Genomic DNA, 17,924 nt, shown 5'->3' on the forward strand with positions numbered 1-17,924 from the left:
GCCGAGAAGCAGGACCCGAGGCTCCAATTCTTTCCCCCCAGGCCAGCCTTGGGACCAAGAGCGGAATGGGGGTGCTGGGGGGAGGAGGGAGAGACACGGAAAGGGGGAGGAATCAGAGGGGAGAGAGGAAACTCAGGAAAGACGGATCATGTTCTTTCAACCCCCTACAAGAGACATCATTGGAGTGAATGATATCCAGAAGTCACGACACTGTCACTATTCACTTCATATCCAATAAACCTGTAAACAATCCGTACACAATGCCCCATCTAATTGCGTTGGGTAAGGCACTTCGGCTGGGGCAGGCATGCACTTGGACGGGGGTAAGGCACTTCAGCTGGGGGAGGCATGCACTTGGACTGGGGTACGGGACTTTGGCTGGCCCTTGCTGTCCTCTGTCGCTTCAAGAAGTCTAAGTGGATCGAGTAATAATTTACAAGGTCAGTGAGACCTTGGGATGGGCGGTTCCAGTGACACATTGCTGTGAAACCAGGGTGTGGCTTATCCTCCAAGGGGACCAATCAGAAACAAAGGGTGGAGCATGTTGGCCATTTTTGCAGTACAAATAAGCGCAACCATTAATGTTTGACGTGAGGAAGCTGAACATGTTCAGTAGACCTGCAACCTGAGATAAGCATCTAGGCCTTTAACAGTTCAAATGATTTTGACAAAATGTCTGTTTAAAATGGATTTAGTCACATTGTTATTGTGTGGCTAAGCATATAGAATAAAAATATATGTTCCAGGATAACATTATACATGGTTTAAGATCAGTTATAAATAATACTAATGTAAAAATTCCTTTTATGATTTTTTTTAAGTCAATATCTTAAATATATTCTACAAAATGATTACAAAGTGACATAGAACCATTTTTAGGAGACCCTTTCCCCAGAACTTTGCTGCAGGTTGTTGTTTTATTGTCTTCAATTACTTTTAAGTGAATAAGCTGTTTGGCATCAAATTTGATTCACGTACATGGAGGGACTGGATCTAATCATTTTATTATTAGATGTTCAGGCCTCAAACAGTATTATGGTGAAACAAGACTTTGGAACAGCAGATTTTGAAGTTCTGAAAAGTTTTAGGAAATATTGGGCCTGAATTTGCAGTCAGAGGCTTCCTGTAGGGCAATGCCTCCGACCTGGAAATTAAAATATGCGCCTACCTGGCGCCTCGGGATCCACGGAGACTCGTGCTCCTGGGCCTTTACGCGTAGATAGGCGTAATGGCCCGCATATCCCGGGGCGCAGGCGGCTCACAAGAGCCCCTAAGATCATGTGGGCCGGCACAGCCAATGAAAGAAGGGTGATCCCCATTCATGCCTACGGGAATTCTGTACGTATGGAATCCCCATAGGCATGAATGGGGATCATGTAAAAAAACACATTTACATACCAAATAAATGTTTTAAATTACTTAATTAAAATTAATTAAAATACCATTTAATTATACATTTAAAACAAAAATTAAATTTAAAGAATAAATAAATATTAAACAGCCTAAAAATAACTTAATTTACAGGTGTTTTAATGTTTAAAATACATTTAATTTTATATTCATTTAAACTTTTTTTTTTGGTAAAAGCAGGCCTGGTAAAAGCAGACGTAAGAATTCATCGGCATTCACTGGGCAGTAACTTTCCGCCCGCGAATGCCCTTTTCCCGGGCATGACTGATCTGTAGCCAGGATGATAGATCGCAAGTTCTGGGTTTTCAGGCATGCGCTTCGTGTGCAAAAACCCAGAACTTGCGTGGCCCCTACAGGCGTGTGTGCACCGCATACGTACCCGTAGGCCCTGGAAATTTATTGGGAAATTATCCTTGAGTAATAGAAGACAAAGTAATGTATTTAAGGATATGGTACAGGATGAGGAAAGAAAGTACATTCCATTTAAAAAAAAAACACAGCATGACCTAGACCATAGTGGTTTAAAAGGAGGGTAGGAAGAAGAGAGAAAAAAAGCAAAAATACTTTAAAAATAATACAAAGAATTGGGATACAAGTGACCTGAGGATAAATAATTAGGAAAAAGTAAGAGAAGTGGAGAAATTAATTTCAGAAGACAGCAAGTGTGACCCAAGAAGGTTTTACAACAATGTTAATCATAGGTGGAAGGTCAAAGCACAAATGGATCTGCTGAAGGATAAACTGAGTAATGTTTTTGAGGTATATGGCAGGTTCAATGAATTGTTCACATCAGTTTTCACTTCAGTGAGAGAGGAAGTATTAAGGGGTTTAGCATCTTTGAAAGTAGATAAATCGTTAGGCCTGGATGAAATGTATTTTTAAAAATTCGTTCCAGGGCTGTGGGTGTCGCTGGCAAGGCCAGCATTTATTGCCCATCCCTAATTGCCCTTGAGAAGGTGGTGGTGAACCACTGCAGTCCTTGTGGTGAAGGTACTCCTTCGGGAGTTCCAGGATTTTGACCCAGTGACGATGAAGGAACAGCGATATCCTTCTAAGTCAGGATGGTGTGTGACTTGGAGAGGAACTTGGAGGTGGTGGTGTTCCCATGCGCCTGCTGCCCTTGTCCTTCAAGGTGGTGTAGGTCGTGGGTTTGGTGAGTTGCTGCAGTGCATCTTATAGATGGTACACACTACAGTCACGGTGTGCCGGTGATGGAGAGAGTGAATGTTTAAGGTGGTGGATGGGGTGCCAATCAAGCAGGCTGCTTTGTCCTGGATGGTGCCGAGCTTCTTGAGTGTTGTTGGAGCTGCACTCATCAAAGCAAGTAGAGAGTATTCCATCATATATAATGTTGGAAAGTGTGAGATCATGCACTTCGACAGAAAAAAACAAAGAGCAAGTTATTATTTAAATGGAGAAAAATTGCAAAATGCTGCAGTACAGCGGGACCTGGGGGTACTTGTGCATGAAACACAAAAGGTTAGTATGTAGGTACAGCAAGTGATCAGGAAGGTCAATGGAACTTGGCCTTTATTGCAAAAGGGATGGAGTATAAAAGCAGGGAAGTCTTGCGACAGTTATACAGGGTATTGGTGAGGCCACACCTGGAATATTGCGTACAGTTTTGGTTTCCATACTTACGAAAGGATATACTTGATTTGGAGGCAGTTCAGAGAAGGTTCACTAGGTTGATTCTAGAGATGAGAGGATTGATTTATGAGGAAAGGGTGAGTAGGTTGGGCCTCTATTCATTGGAATTCAGAAGAATGAGAGGTGATCTTATCGAAATGTATAAGATTGAGGGGGCTTGACAAGGTGGATGCAGAGAGGATGTTTCCACTGATAGGGGAGACTAGAACTAGGGGAGCATAATCTTAGAATAAGGGGCCGCCCATTTAAAACTGGGATAAGGAGGAATTTCTTCTCTGAGGATTGTAAATCTGTGGAATTCGCTGCCTCAGAGAGCTGTGGAAGCCAAAAGATTGAACACATTTAAGACAGAGATAGCTTCTTAACTGCTAAGGGATTAAGGGGTTATGGGGAATGGGCAGGGAAGTGGACCTGAGTCCATGATCGGATCAGCCATGATCATATTAAATGGCGGAGCAGGCTCGAGGGGCCATATGGCCTACATCTGCTCCTATTTCTTATGTTCTTGTAGATGGTGGAAAGGCTTTGGGGAGTCAGGAAGTGAGGCACCAGCCGCAGAATATCCATCTTCTGACCGGCTCTTGTTGCCACAGTGTTTATGTGGCTAATCCAGTTAAATTTCTGGTCAGTGGTGACCCCAGGATGTTGTCGATGGGGAATTTGGCGATGATAATGCCATTGAATGTCATGGGGTGGTGACTAGACTCTCGCTTGTTGGAGATAGCTATTGCCTGACATTTGTGTAGCGCGAATGTTACTTGCCACTTATCAGCCCAAGCCTGAACGTCGTCCAGGTCTTGTTGCATGCGAGCATGGACTGCTCCATTATCTGAGGAGTTGTGAATGGCACTGAACACTGCTGCAGTCATCAGTAAATAATCCCCATTCTGACCTTATGATGGAGGGAAGGTCATTGATGAAGATGGTTGGGCCTAGGACACTACCTTAAGGACTCCTACAGTGATGTCCTGGGGCTGTGATGATTGACCTCCAACCACCACAACCATCTTCCTTTGTGCCAAGTATGACTCCAGCCAATGGAGAGTTTTCCCCCTGATTCCCCTTGACTTCAGCCTTATCTTGATATCACGTGGAGTGAACCGAATTGGCTGAATACTGGCTTCTGTGATGGTGGGAATCTCAGGAGGAGGCCAATGTGGATCATCCGCTCAGCACTTCTGGCTGAGGATGGTTGTAAACGCTTCAACCTTGTCTTTTGCACTCACGTGCTGAGCTCCGCCATCATGGAGTCTCCTCCTCCTGTCAGTTGTTTAATGGTCCACCACCATTCACGACTGAATGTGGCAGGACTACAGGGCTTTAATCTGATCCTATGGTTGTGGGATCGCATAGCCTTGTCTCTAGCATACTGCTTCCGCTTTTTAGCATGCATGTAGTCCTGTGTTGCAGCTTCTCCAGGTTGGCACCTCATTTTTAGGTACGCCTGGTGCTGCTCCTGGCATGCTCTTCTACACTCTTCATTGAACCAGGTTTGGTCCCCTAGCTTGGTGGTAATGGTAGAGTGAGGGATATGCTGGGCCATGAGGTTACAGATTGTGGTGGAGTACTATCTCAGGCTGTTAAGAGAAGCAAGGGAGGAAATAGCAGAGGCTATGACCCTCATTTTTCAATCCTGGAGGGCTGATTACATCGTACCGTTGTTTAAAAAGGGAGAAAGAGATAGACCGAGTAATTACATGTCCGCCTAACCTCGGTGGCGGGCAAATTGTTGGACAAAATTCTGAGGGACTGTATTAATCCTCATTTAGAAAGGCACGGATTAATCAAGGACAGTCAGCATGGATTTGTTGAGGGAAAGTTGTGTTTGACTAACTTGATTGAATTGTTTGAGGAGATAACAAGGAGGGTTGATTGTTTGATGTAGTCTGCATGGATTTTAGCAAGACTTTTGACAAAGTCCCATGTGGCACACTGGTCAGAAAAGTAAAAGCCCATGGGATCCAAGGGAAAGTGGCATTTGGATCCAAACTTGGCTCAGTGGCAGGAAGCAAAGGGTAATGGTTGATGGATGTTTTTGTGACTGGAAAGCTGTTTCCAGTGGGATTCCATAGTGCTCAGTGCTAGGTCCTTTGCTTTTTGTGGTATATATCAATGATTTAGACTTCAATGTAGGGGACATGATTAAGAAGTTTGCAGATGATACAAAAATTGGCCGTGTGGTTGATAGTGAGGAAGAAAGCTGTAGACTGCAGGAAGATATCAATGGACTGGTCAGGTGTGCAGAAAAATAGTAAATGGAATTCAATCCAGAGAAATGTGAGGTATTGCATTTGAGGAGGGCTAACAAGGCAAGAGAATACACAATAAATGGTAGGATACTTAGAAGTGTAGAGGAGCAGAGGGACCTTGAAGAGTGCATATCCACAGATCTGAAGGTAGCAGGACAGGAAGATAAGGTGGTTAAGAATGCATACGGGTTATTTTCCTTTATTAGCCAAGGCATAGAATATAAGCAGGGAGGTTATGTTTGAACTTTATAAAACACTAGTTATGCCACAGCTAGTGTACTGTGTACAGTTCTGGTCACCACATTACAGGAAAGATGTGATTGTACTAGAGAGGGTACTGAGAAGATTTATGAGGGTGTTGCCTGGACTGGAGAATTTTAGCTATGAGGAAAGATTGGATAGGCTGGCATTGTTTTCTTTCGATCAGAGGAGGCTGAAGGGAGACTTGATTAGGTTTTTAAAATTATGGGGGGGCTTAGATAGTGGATAGGAAGGACCTATTTCCCCTAGCAGAGCGGTCAAGAACCAGGTGGCATGGATTTAAAGCAATTGGTGGAAGGATCAGAGGGGAGTTGAGGAGAAAGAATCTTTTTCATCCAGAGGGTGGTGGGAGTCTGGAAACCACTGCATTAAAGGGTGGTAGAAGCAGAAAAGCTCATCACATTTAAAAAGTACTTGGATATGCACTTCAAGTGCCTTAACCTACAGGGCTAAGGACCAAGAGCTGGAAAGTGGGATTTGGCTGGATAGCTCTTTTTTGGCTGGCACAGATACAATGGGTCGAATGGCCCCCTGTGCTGTAAATTTCTATGATTGATTCTATAAGAACATAAGAAATAGGAACAGGAGTAGTCCATTCGGCGCCTCAAGCCTGCTCCCCCATTCAAAAAGGTCATGGCTAATCTTCTACCTCAACTCCACTTTCCTGCACTACTCCATATCCCTTGATTCCCTTAATATCCAAAAATCTATCGATCTCTATCTTGAATATACTCTATGACTGAGCCTCCACAGCCCTCTGGGGTAAAGAATTCCAAAGATTCTCCACCTTCTGAGCAAAGAAATATCTCCTCATCTCAATCTTAAATGCCTGACCCCCTTATTCTGAGACTGTGATCCTTGGTTCTAGACTCTCCAGCCAGAGGAAACATCCTCCTGTAAGAATTTTGTATGTTTCAATAAGATCACCTCTCATTCTTCTGAACTCTAGAGAATATAGGCCTAGTCTACGCAATCTCTCCTCATAGGACAATCCCCCATCCCAGGAATCAGTCTAGTGATCCTTTATTGCACTCCTTCCTTAGTGTATCCTTCCTTAGGTAAGGAGACCAAAACTGTACACAGGTGTGGTCTCACCAGGGTCCTATATAATTGCAGTAAGACTTATTTGCTTTCTTAATTGCTTGCTGTACCTGCATGTTAACTTTCAGTGATTTGTGTACAAGGACATCCAGGTCCCTCTGAACGTTAACATTTCGCAATCTCTCACCATTTGAAAAATACTCCGCTTTTCTATTTTTCCTATCAAAGTAGATAACTTCACATTTCTCCATATTATATTCCATTTGCCATGTTCTTGCCCACTCACTTAGCCTGTCTATATCCCCTTGAAGTCTCTTTGCTTCCTCCTCACAATTTACATTCCCACTTAGCGTTGTGTCATCAGCAAAATTGGATATATTACTTTTGGTCTCCTCATCCAAATCATTGATACAGATTGTGAATAGCTGAGGCCCAGGCACTGATCCTTGCGGTCACTCACTAGTTAGTTTGCCAACCAAAAAAAATTACTCGTTTATTCCTACTCTCTATTTTCTGTCCGTTAACCAATCCTCAATCCATGCTTGTATATTACCCCCAATCCCATGAACCCTTTACTAACCTCTTGTTTACTAACCTCTTGTGTGGCACCTTATCGATTGACTTCTGAAAATCCAAATACACCACACCCACTGGTTTCCACTTATCTATTCTGCTAGTTACAACCTCAAAAAAACTGTAAACAGATTCGTCAAACCTGATTTCACTTTCAGAAATCCACGTTGACTCTTCCCAATCCTATTATTATTTTCTAAGTGCCCTGTTACCATGTCCTTAATATTAACTTCTAGTATTTACCCTACTACTCATGTCAGGCTAACTGACCTGTAGCTCCCTGTTTTCTCTCTCCCTCCTTTCTTAAATAGTGGGGTTAAATTTGCTACCTTCCAATCTGCAGGAACCGTTCTAGAATCTATGGAATTTTGGACAATGGCAACCAATGCATCCACTATCTCTATTGCCACCTTTTTCAAAACCCTAGGTCCAGGGGATTTATCGGCTTTCAGTCCCATTAATTTCTCCAGTACTATTTTTTTTTTACTAATACTAATTCCTTTCAGTTCCTTTTTCTCGCTAGACCCTTTGGGGGTCTATAAACAACCCCCATCAATGTTTTCTGCCCCTTGTTGCTTAGCTCCACCCAAACTGATTCTACTTGATTTTCAGAGCTAAGATCCTTTCTCGCTACTGTCTTTATCCCATCCTTTATTATCAGGGCTACCCTGCCTTCTTTTCCATTTTGCCGATCTCTTCTAAAAGTTATGTATCCTGGAATATTTAGTTCCCAACCTTTGTCACTTTGCAACCACGTCTCCATAATGGCTATTAGTGCAGATAGAAATTAATAGGTTTGATCTATTAATTCATCTGTTTTGTTGCAAATGCTTCATGCATTCAGATATAGTGCCTTTGGCTTTTACTTATTTCTATTTTTCCCTAATGTCACCTTAGTCACTGTTGCCCTATTATCTTTGTTACTCTCTCTGTCCCTTCCTGACACACTCTGCTAATTTTTACTCAAAACTCAGCTCTGCTCTAGAGTCTTGTCATTTCTCTTGCTGCTTTTAAATTTACTCTTTCCTGAATCCTCCCACCCCACTTTCATTAGTTTAAAGCCCTGTCTACTGCCCGAGTTACTCGATTTGCCAGGACACTGGCTCCAGCCCGGTTTAAGTGGAGCCCGTCCCAATGAAACAGCTCCCTCTTTCCCCAGTACTGGTGCCAATGCCCACAAAACTAAACCCCTGCCTCCCACACCACGCATTTAACCTTCTAATCTGCTTATCCCAATGCCAATTGATGCTTGGCTCAGGTAACAATCCAGAGATAATTACCTTTTGAGTTTCAGTTTTTTATTTTGGACCCCAACTCCTCAAACTCTCTCAGCAGAACCTCATTCTTAGTTCGACCTATGTCATTGGTTCCTACATGGACCAGGACAATTGGATCCTCCCCTTCCCACTCCCAAGTTCTTCTCCAGCCATGAGGAGATTTACAAAAGAGGACTGTAGACAAATTTCAGTCATGTGAAATGGGATTAATTAATCCATAGTACATGCTGAAGTTAGCAAAGAATCTGTGTTTTTAAAATTTGTTCCTTGAATGTGGGTGTCGCTGGCAAGGCCAACTTTATTGCCCATCCTTAATTGTCCTTGAGAAGGTGGTGGTGAGCCGCCTTTGTCAACCACTGCAGTCCATGTGATGAAGATACTCTCACAATGCTGTTAGGGAGGGAGTTCCAGGATTCTGACCCGAAAATTCAGCTATCCACAAAGCTCTTGGAGTACTTGGAATATATCCTAGAATCCTTAAGTAATTAAAGGTGTGATGAGCTGGATGATACTTTTTGGTGCTCTTAACAACTGGAGAAGTAGTTGAGGTCTGGAGGGATGGCAAATGTAGCTCTAGTATTCAAAAAAGGATAAAGGCATGAACCTGGTAGGTCATTTCTTTGCATCCTTAGTAGGAAAATCGCTTTTGGGCATTTTATAGGGTATTATAAATGAGTACTTAAAAGACACAAGTGTTATAGAGAGCAATTGCATTGGTTTAGAATGGGCCATGTCTTACAAATATACTAGAATTCTTTGAGCTTGTAACTAAATTAGTTTTGATCTAATTTACTTGGATTTTCAAAAGGTGTTTGCAGTTTCTCATTTAAGGCTAATAAGGAAACCTAAGGCTTGTAGAATATTTGACCGATTGTCTAGATGTTTTGAAAACTAGGAGGCAGACAGAACATATTGCGGTCAGCAGCAAACGAATGACGCTCATTTTTCATTTCGCGGCAAATTACAGTCATCTGAGTTCACTGCAATGCAGTGCTCTCTACAGGGGATCTGGGACCTCTGAACAGGTCAAGCAACAGCGTGTCTCTTCAACCACTCGAATTGAAGAATCTCGAGGCACACGGAGTCTAAACTAGGAAGTGTAAGAATATTTAATCCAATGTAAAATTATTTACAGAGAGTGACAAAAAAAAGAGAGGGAGAGAAAGATGGGATTAAGAGAGAGATAAGAGACAGAAAGAAAAAAAAATTAAATCTCCAAGAATAATTCAAATCTGAAGAAATGTGACCACACTTTTAAAAGTAAATTTTCAGTATCAGTGAGGTTGTTGGGCAGTAAATAAGGTTTAACACGCTGTTGAAATTTACTTACACTTGAATTGAGACGCCTTAACTTTTTCTGGAGTGTTTAATGGGTAACTACAGCAACTTCATGCTTTCCATCTGTTTGAATGCCGAGTTTCACGGCGAGATACTGATGTATGGAAGCTTATGAAGGAGCAGGCCAACTTGGACAGCAACTGCACATGTGCGAATGCTGGAAGTTGCTGTCTGATTTACTCATCAATAATGGTGAGCGCTGATGGCCTCACCTTTATTCCTATCGCAAAACCTGGGCCAGTGGAAAGAGCTCTGCCTGAGAAAAGGTAACCATGTGTTCTGGGACCCTTACTATTTACAATATTTGTGAATGATGAGGAACAGGGTGTGAATAATATTACATTTGCTGTGGACTCATAGATCTGTGGGCAAGTAGTGGTTAGAAAGAAGATTGGTTAACTTTAGAAAGACTTGAATATGGGCTGAGATATGGCAGATGGATTTTAATATGGATAAAATTAGTACTGCATATTGGAACAGGCAACAGTAAACATGTGCGTAACATGAAAGAATCTTCGTTGGCAGAGGCCATAATGGAAAAGGATTTGAATGACTATTGATCATATTCAAAAGCAATTAGTCAACGTGAGGCTGTTATTCATAAGATAAATCATGTACTGGGTTTCAACTGAATGGCATTGGACTATAAGTCAGAGCAAGTTATGCTGACAAATTAATGGCAAGACCAATTCTGGAGTATAGATTTGAGTTTTGGCCATCATAACTCAAAAAGGATGCAGATACATTCGAAATGGTTCAGATGAGGGTGGCCAAGATTATTCAAGGCTTTGGGGACCAAGTCATTCAGTAAGGCTCGAATGACTAAACTTTACTGAAGATAACCCATACATGTCTTCAAAATAATGGTAGTTATAATGAGGTGTAAGTAAGCAAGCTATTCATTTTGGACAATAAGCATATGACGAAAGGATCCAAGTATAACATTCATGAACATCAACAAAGTTGGAGATGAGATTTATTTTCTCACAGGATATGTGGAATAAACTCCCAGAGAAGGTAGTCAATTCAGGAGCAATTGAGGCCTTTAAAAATAAACTGAATGAATATCTGTTGAAAAATAGGATTGAGGATTATAGAGCTATTTAGCAGTGCTGCTTGACTTACTTTATATTGGGGGGATGTGGAGTTAATATTCCCTAAAGCAGGTGATCAACATGGGAGGAAACACCATGATAGAATAATCATACATGCACTTTCTGGCAGGCTTGATGGACAGAATGCCCTTTTTTCGCTCGGGATCTTATGTTCTTACATTATCAGACATTTACAGTGAGGTATTAGCAAGAATTGTTCTTTGGATTTTTTTTCTTTTTATTACTCTTTAGATATTTAATTCTTCATTTAGGTCTCTATACTCCATTCCCCATCAAGAAAACATGCAGGTGACTTGCTCCTAGGCCTTTGCCAATGTTGTTCTTCATCTGACTACTGGGAGGTGAGTGACAGCAGTCTAGGGTGGCATCCTGTTGATTGTTCCTTTCTGAGGAATTCGCAAGTCTCCTGTAAGCATCTTCCCCTGATGGCATGACTGAGATTGGGAATTCACCATGTAGAAATCGTGGGTGAACAACCATGTCCTACCAAATTGATACTGCATCCCATCACCTGATTTCCATGTTTTTTTAATTGTAATGGCAATTCTTCGCAATATAAACTGCTTTGGCCTTGCTGTAGATTGTACAGATCATGCAACGTATAGTATCTATAAACAGGGCTATAAATATGGTAAAATGTATAATGCTGGCATATAATTGACATTTACAGGTCTGACAACAGAACTCAATATAGAAAATATTAATATTCTGATCAGAAATATTTCCTTATAAAGAATTTATATGTGGAATATTCTATTTTGTTAATAATTAGAAACAATGGCTTTTATATCACAATTTTAAATATGGACAAATGTATGAGAAATACATTCTCAAGTGAATGTTTCCAATATTATAGTATTTAGTTTTTAATATTTTTGTTGGGATGGTAATTACTTAAGTTTTTATTGATTTATGGTTTGTTATTTCTCTTTTTAGTTATCTTGGCTTATAAAATGTGAAGGGGAGACTTTAGGCAGCTGTAGATCAACTAAAGCCACCTTGTAAATCATTACTTATTAATTTGCTGTTAGCGATTCAGATTGCTGTTAAATGTTTCACAATGCGAGTTAGTGTTGGGGTAGAACCCGAATTGACTGTTGCAGATGTATAACCCTACTTGATTTTCCAAATCCGGGGCTTGTTTTGTTGTCATTAATAACCCAGATGTAATTTTTCTCACATTTTAATGCAAGTAATCTTAAATTGCAATGAAATTATATATTTTGAAAAGTTATTCAGATAGAGTGGGTTTTAATGAGTATCAATTTGAAAAATCACAGTAAAAAGCATGCCATTCCCATTAATATTCTCTGGGCTTCATCTGTTTTCATTTATCTATTGAATATTAATGTACAGTTAGTTTTGATAACATTGAAGGAGTTGCTGAGCCTAGCAGTATTAGAGTGTTGAAATAATGTACACAGTTTGATTGGCAAAATTCACAAATGCCACATGCTGTGCTGATAATTCAGGTCCCTTACATAGTCAGGCTCAGAAAGCCAGCTCCTTTTGATGTTAGTGTGGTTTATTCTTTGTCAGCTGCTGGTACTGGAGTCTTGATGCTATGTCCTTTTTGTTTTTGCAGCCAAGTAGCCAAGCTAATAAAGAACACTAAAATGCTTCAAAATTTTGGCAGTGTGTATAACCATGGCAGAGGAAGCAAGATCAGAGTCAAGAAAATTAAAATTGAGCCAGTAAAATGGATTTAGTTGAAATCATTTTGAGATTGTTGGGGTTGGGGAAGGAGAGAAATTGCCATTAGAGGCCTGGTCTCAAATATTTTCATGGTCGAAATTTATTGCAACTCAAAATGGGTAGTAGATCCAAGAACTTGTAGTGGAAGACTTATTAAGCTTAAAGTTTCTGATGTGCTATAACTGTTTATATAACTGTTTTATGCAGTAGATGATGTCGGAGAGAAGTTGGACCAGATGGGAAATGCACCAATAAAAATAAGCACCGATATTGAGCAAGATGATTCCTCCAAAGAAGATGGGTTTGGAGCTGAGGTCATAAAAGTGTATATTTTTAAAGCTGAACCAGAAGATGATGTGGAAATAGGTAAATATTAGCATGTGTAATTTGTAACATTTTAAAAAATATACAAGTTTATTCCCTGTACCAAATTTACAGTGGACAAAAGGTACAGTTTAGTGTGAAAGTCTAATCTAATACATTAAATGGCTGTTTAGTACATTAGCTAGAGCCATTACATGGTTTAATTTAAAGAATACAAACCATAACTGGCCATATTTTCAGTTTTTATGACCATTAAAGCCAGAATGATGTGCAAATATATGGACAACAGTTTCTTTACTGGAATTGCTCATACTGCTCACTTGGTTCTTCCCTGATTTAATTGCACTGGAATTGAAATGTAGAATTCATTTATTTTCCATTATCAATCGCAAGTCTCTATCAGAAGTTTTTCTTAGATGGTTCCAATTACACACTGTGGAGAAATTAAAGTTCTGATCTGCCAGCCTTGATTTACTAATGTGAATACATGTGATTTGAAGACTGAGATGCTGTAATAATTTTCAGTGTTATCTTTATATGAATTTGAATTTCTTTATTCGTTGCCCTTCACATAAAGGGTTGTCTGACTGGAAAAATAGTAAGAATGCTGGTTTCTCTAGGAGTTTTTATTTTTCCTATACTGCTTAATTTCTGTTTTGTAAGATTAGAAGGAAGCACAGAATAGAAAATGGCAATACAAGCCTTTTTTATGCCAAGTTTGCACCATTTATATTGCAGAATGGATTAAGTGAGAGTAAACCAACTGCACGTATACAATTTGCTACAGATTAGCTACAATTGCTACAAAGTCAAATTCATGACTATAGCAACATACCTTCCTCAAGTTGAGGAAAGGACCATATATATAGACCAGCAATGTTACAAACACGTTGTTCACCAAGCTGCCTGTGGTGGATCTACAGAAGAACCAACAATAGTTAGTTGTTCAGCTTTGCCACCTGAATTAGTCAGAAAAAGTACCTATGAGCTACATGTTGATGCCTCACAATTGTATGTTTTCTGTCTGAGACAACATTGCAAAGTAAATGGGATAAAAAAAAAGATACCTACTTTCACTTGAGCATTAGTGAAAACCATAGAAAATTTCTCGTGTTGCAATTATTGGATACATTGGCCCCGTTATTTGCAGGGAGGGAGCGGGAGAGCATGTTTGCAGGGGAAAATACGAAATTCCAGGAAGGTGGAAGTCCTGGCGAATTTAACAGCAGAAACTATCATTTTTTAATTCCATTTCCTACCTGGATTGACAGGCTTGGCTGGTTGCCGGGTGGGAAAGCCTGCACTAGAAGACTGTAGTCAGAGGCCATTGGTGATGGTCCCCGGCAATATGGAAATATTGCGGATTGGGCTGGGGGCGGACAGGCGGAGGTTGGCAAATCATGGGGCCGGAGATTGCTGTCCAATTCACTATATGATAAGTGATCACTGGTAGCCTCACCGTTATTCCTACTGTAAAATCATGGCCATTATCTGCACTCGAGGGGACACTCCTTTTACCCATATCTGGACACTCATTTCATGAGTGAACTATCTATGAGCATGGCTACCGAATAGATGGTCTCAACTTTCAGACAATGAAACCTAGTAATAGACAGCAATATATTCTCTGAAATCCTATGAATTCTTTTGGACATCCACAAGAACCTTGCTAGCCTGAGAACCCTTGTTTAGTTAACTTTTGCTATCCAGGTATGGCTAGATACTGCGTCTTCAGTGACCATTATGCAAAGACAGTTTGTGTGCTGATGAAGGTCAGAATAAAACATTCAAAGCAGATGCCTTCTTGATTAGTTGGGAAGTGCAGGATACATGGGGCCCAAATTTACCCAGGAGTTGCTCCGTTTTTTTTGGAGCAACTTGATTTTTCTGGAGTATCTTAAAAATCCCCATTCCGCACATTCAATTTGCGCCAGTGTAAGTGAGTTAGTTAGGATTTTTTTTAGTTTAGTTTTTTTTTCAAAAGGGGGCGTTACCAGTAATCTACGCCCATTTTGGCCATTTAAGCCGATTTGGACAGCTAATAGTTGCTCCAAACTAACTTAGGCCAGCCACACACACAACCCTTGCGGAGAGTTAAGAAATCAGCGCAGGTAGATACTTAATGATTTGACTAAAGAATGTGAATAGGATCAAACAGCTATACAGGACTGACAAACTTCGCAAAGATAATTTACTATACAACACAAGCATTCATGTAAGCTTAAACCACAAAAATAAAAGAAGTAAAGAGATAAAATGTATTTACATAATTTTTTCAAAATATCCAAATAAAAAATAGAAGTACCTTCTGCTCGTAGGAAAGTATTTTCATCAACAGGGTTAAGGAAAGTCTTGAGTAAGCTCATTAAAATTACTGGCTACACAGTTATCGCACCCTCCTCCCCCCCCACCCCCCCCGAATCAAAACTCTCCTCTCTTCTCTCCCTGCCCCACCCCCATCAAAACTCCTCTCTCCTCCCCCCGGATCAAAACGCTCCTCCTCCCCCCCGCCCCCATCTAAACTCTCCTCTCCCCCCCCCCCCCCCCCCGGATCAAAACTCTTCTTCCCCCACCCATCGAAACTCTCCTCTCTTCTCCCCCGCCTCCCCCCTCGGATCAAAACTCTCTCTCTCTTTCTCTTTCCCCCCCCCCCCCCCCGATCAAAAGTCTCCCCACACCAACCTGTTTCTTGTAGCCCTCAGCGCAGGAAGGCAGCGGCCGGCCCCCTGTGCAGCAGGCCACTTGGCCCGGGATAGGGGCAGGACGCGTTGGGTCCCACGCTACAGGCACGCATCATCACATTCATGGGAGGAGCTACTGCGCATGCGCGAATGCTCTACTGCACATGCGGACAGCTGCCAGCACTCTTTTAGGTGCAGGGCCCTAGCTCCGCCCCACCAATGGACTCGCCATGCCGCGCGCCAAGTCTCGGGAGAGTCGGCAGAGGGGCCAGAATCCGGGGACATCTTTTTGCCGCCGTTTAGATTGTAGGAAGTCGGCGCATCTCACATGAGTGCGCTGAAAAAACGGTGGGCCAAATTTGGGCCCGTGGTTTCTTCAGTGGACGTAGACACACATAACTTGATTAGAGCCAAGTGTTTGCATTGAAAGTTAACTTTGAATTGGATTCAGAATATTAACTGTGTTACATTTCATTCTCCCTTAGGGTGGACACTTAGTTGAGGGACATCTAAGCTTGGAGATTCTACTGCCCTCACCCAGTTTTGTGGGTGGCAACAGCAAATGGGACTGAGATCCATAGTGATGGATCTTCTTCATAATGATGGAATACGATATTGTGAACAGTCCCATCACTGTCTGTTTATTAGTTCACATATAAAGCACAGCCTTTTGGAATTTTCTTTTGGAATGATGCATCCTTAATTCTGGAAATGTAATCAAATTGCTTCTCTCAGTGGCACACTTGCCCAAGTTATTGTTTCAGAGACCAGAGATACTAGCTCAACAACCGTGGCCCAATAATAAAAACAGAAGCAGGCCTTGTCCAGCTTAAGCTAGCATCTCTTCTCTAGATCATTGCTTTCCCCTGAGAATGAGATCCTTTCAGAGTGCAACCCAGAGTTGCAGTTGAAAAATTCACTTGAAAGTATATGGTTCAGTAATATTTTATGGTATAATGTGGGATGGAGCATTGTGCCTATCACAATATAATCATTTGGTTGAAAGCTGTTATTGTCCTAACTTTTTTTAAAAATCCTCATTTTGGGTTCCCTCGTATAAACTTTTATACTGACAAACATCCTTGGTCAAAACAACTGAAGATAATGACGAGGGGTATATCAAATTTTTGTAATAAGAAATAGCCTTATGATGAAATTTGAAAATCTCATGAAGAGAAGGGTGATTTTTGTTTGTGTACCAGTAGAATATGGAGGATGACATAAAATGAAGGAAGAATACTATACTCTGAGATGATTAATCTGTTTTTAACAGCCTTACCTATTTTTTCCAAAGAAATAACACAGCATTTATTTTTATGATTTGATTTGCTCCACTAACAAACTATGCTGAAGCTTCAATAATTAATTCCATTAAAATTTAAACCAATATTATTTTGAATCTGGAAACCGGTGTACTGATTGTGATGGCTAGTTTTATTTTACATATGATTGCCTGATGAGCAGCATGTTCAAAAGAACTGTGTCTTTTTTGAAATGTGTGGTACTTTGCATCTGCTTAAATGAAAATTGAGTCTGTCTACCCCCAGAGGAGGTTTGTGCACACGAGAACCTTGGGCGAAACTAAATTGTGCAACTTACAACTGAAGAACACCAGGTGAAGTAATTAAAAGGAAGTTAATTCGAGTTTTTCATTAAAGTCTGATTGTTTTCTATTTGAAGGTGAAACTGAAGTTATTGCCGAGAATGATTATCAGAATGGTCATACCATAACCGGAGTGCTTGATCAAGGGAATGTTGGTAGAATTACTCGTGAAAAGATGGTTTACATGGCAGTCAAAGATCCAACTCAGGAAGATGACATTAGTAAGAAATTCTATGTACGGTTTCTTTTTTAGTGTTCATTGAAAGGAGAACTATAACTTATTTAGAAATAGTAAATTTAGCCATGTTACCTACTAATACAATCCTCTAAGAATCCTGATAGATAACCGATTATGGACTTAGTTTAGTAATTTTTCAGAAGGAAGTGATGTTTGCTCTTTCTGTATGCAGTAGTGTGGAATAAGGCAAACCTAGTACTCTGGGTATTGTGTCTAAACTGAGATTCATTAAAAAAAACGAGAGCCCAGGGACATTAAGTCAGCAAACACTAAAAATAGAAGAAATGGCTTTTTACAAAAATTTGTTATGCTATAGTATATGCATCAACAGGAATTAAAATAGTAGGATAGAAGATTGTTGGGAAAACAATCTTAAATTTACCAGTTTTAAATAGAATTCACTTTTGAAGTACACCATTAAGCTACATGACTGATTGACTTGCTGTGTTGCTTGATTAATTTCAGTTTA

The 17,924-nt window shown here is 40.6% G+C and overlaps 1 protein-coding gene across 4 annotated transcripts in view; it reads left to right on the forward strand.

Moving 5' to 3' along the window:
* The window catches only part of znf711 (zinc finger protein 711), a 78,366-nt gene that overhangs the window by 47,242 nt on the left and 13,200 nt on the right, over positions 1-17,924 (forward strand). For all 4 annotated transcript variants that reach the window (XM_070883034.1, XM_070883032.1, XM_070883030.1 and 1 more), the window contains 2 exons: positions 12,817-12,975; positions 17,295-17,438. In XM_070883034.1, coding sequence (XP_070739135.1) covers positions 12,817-12,975; positions 17,295-17,438 — 303 coding nt within the window. The remainder of the gene's footprint in view (positions 1-12,816; positions 12,976-17,294; positions 17,439-17,924) is intronic.

The sequence above is a fragment of the Pristiophorus japonicus genome, chromosome 6 (genome assembly GCF_044704955.1).
Source record: "Pristiophorus japonicus isolate sPriJap1 chromosome 6, sPriJap1.hap1, whole genome shotgun sequence".
Taxonomy (NCBI): Eukaryota; Metazoa; Chordata; class Chondrichthyes; family Pristiophoridae; genus Pristiophorus; species Pristiophorus japonicus.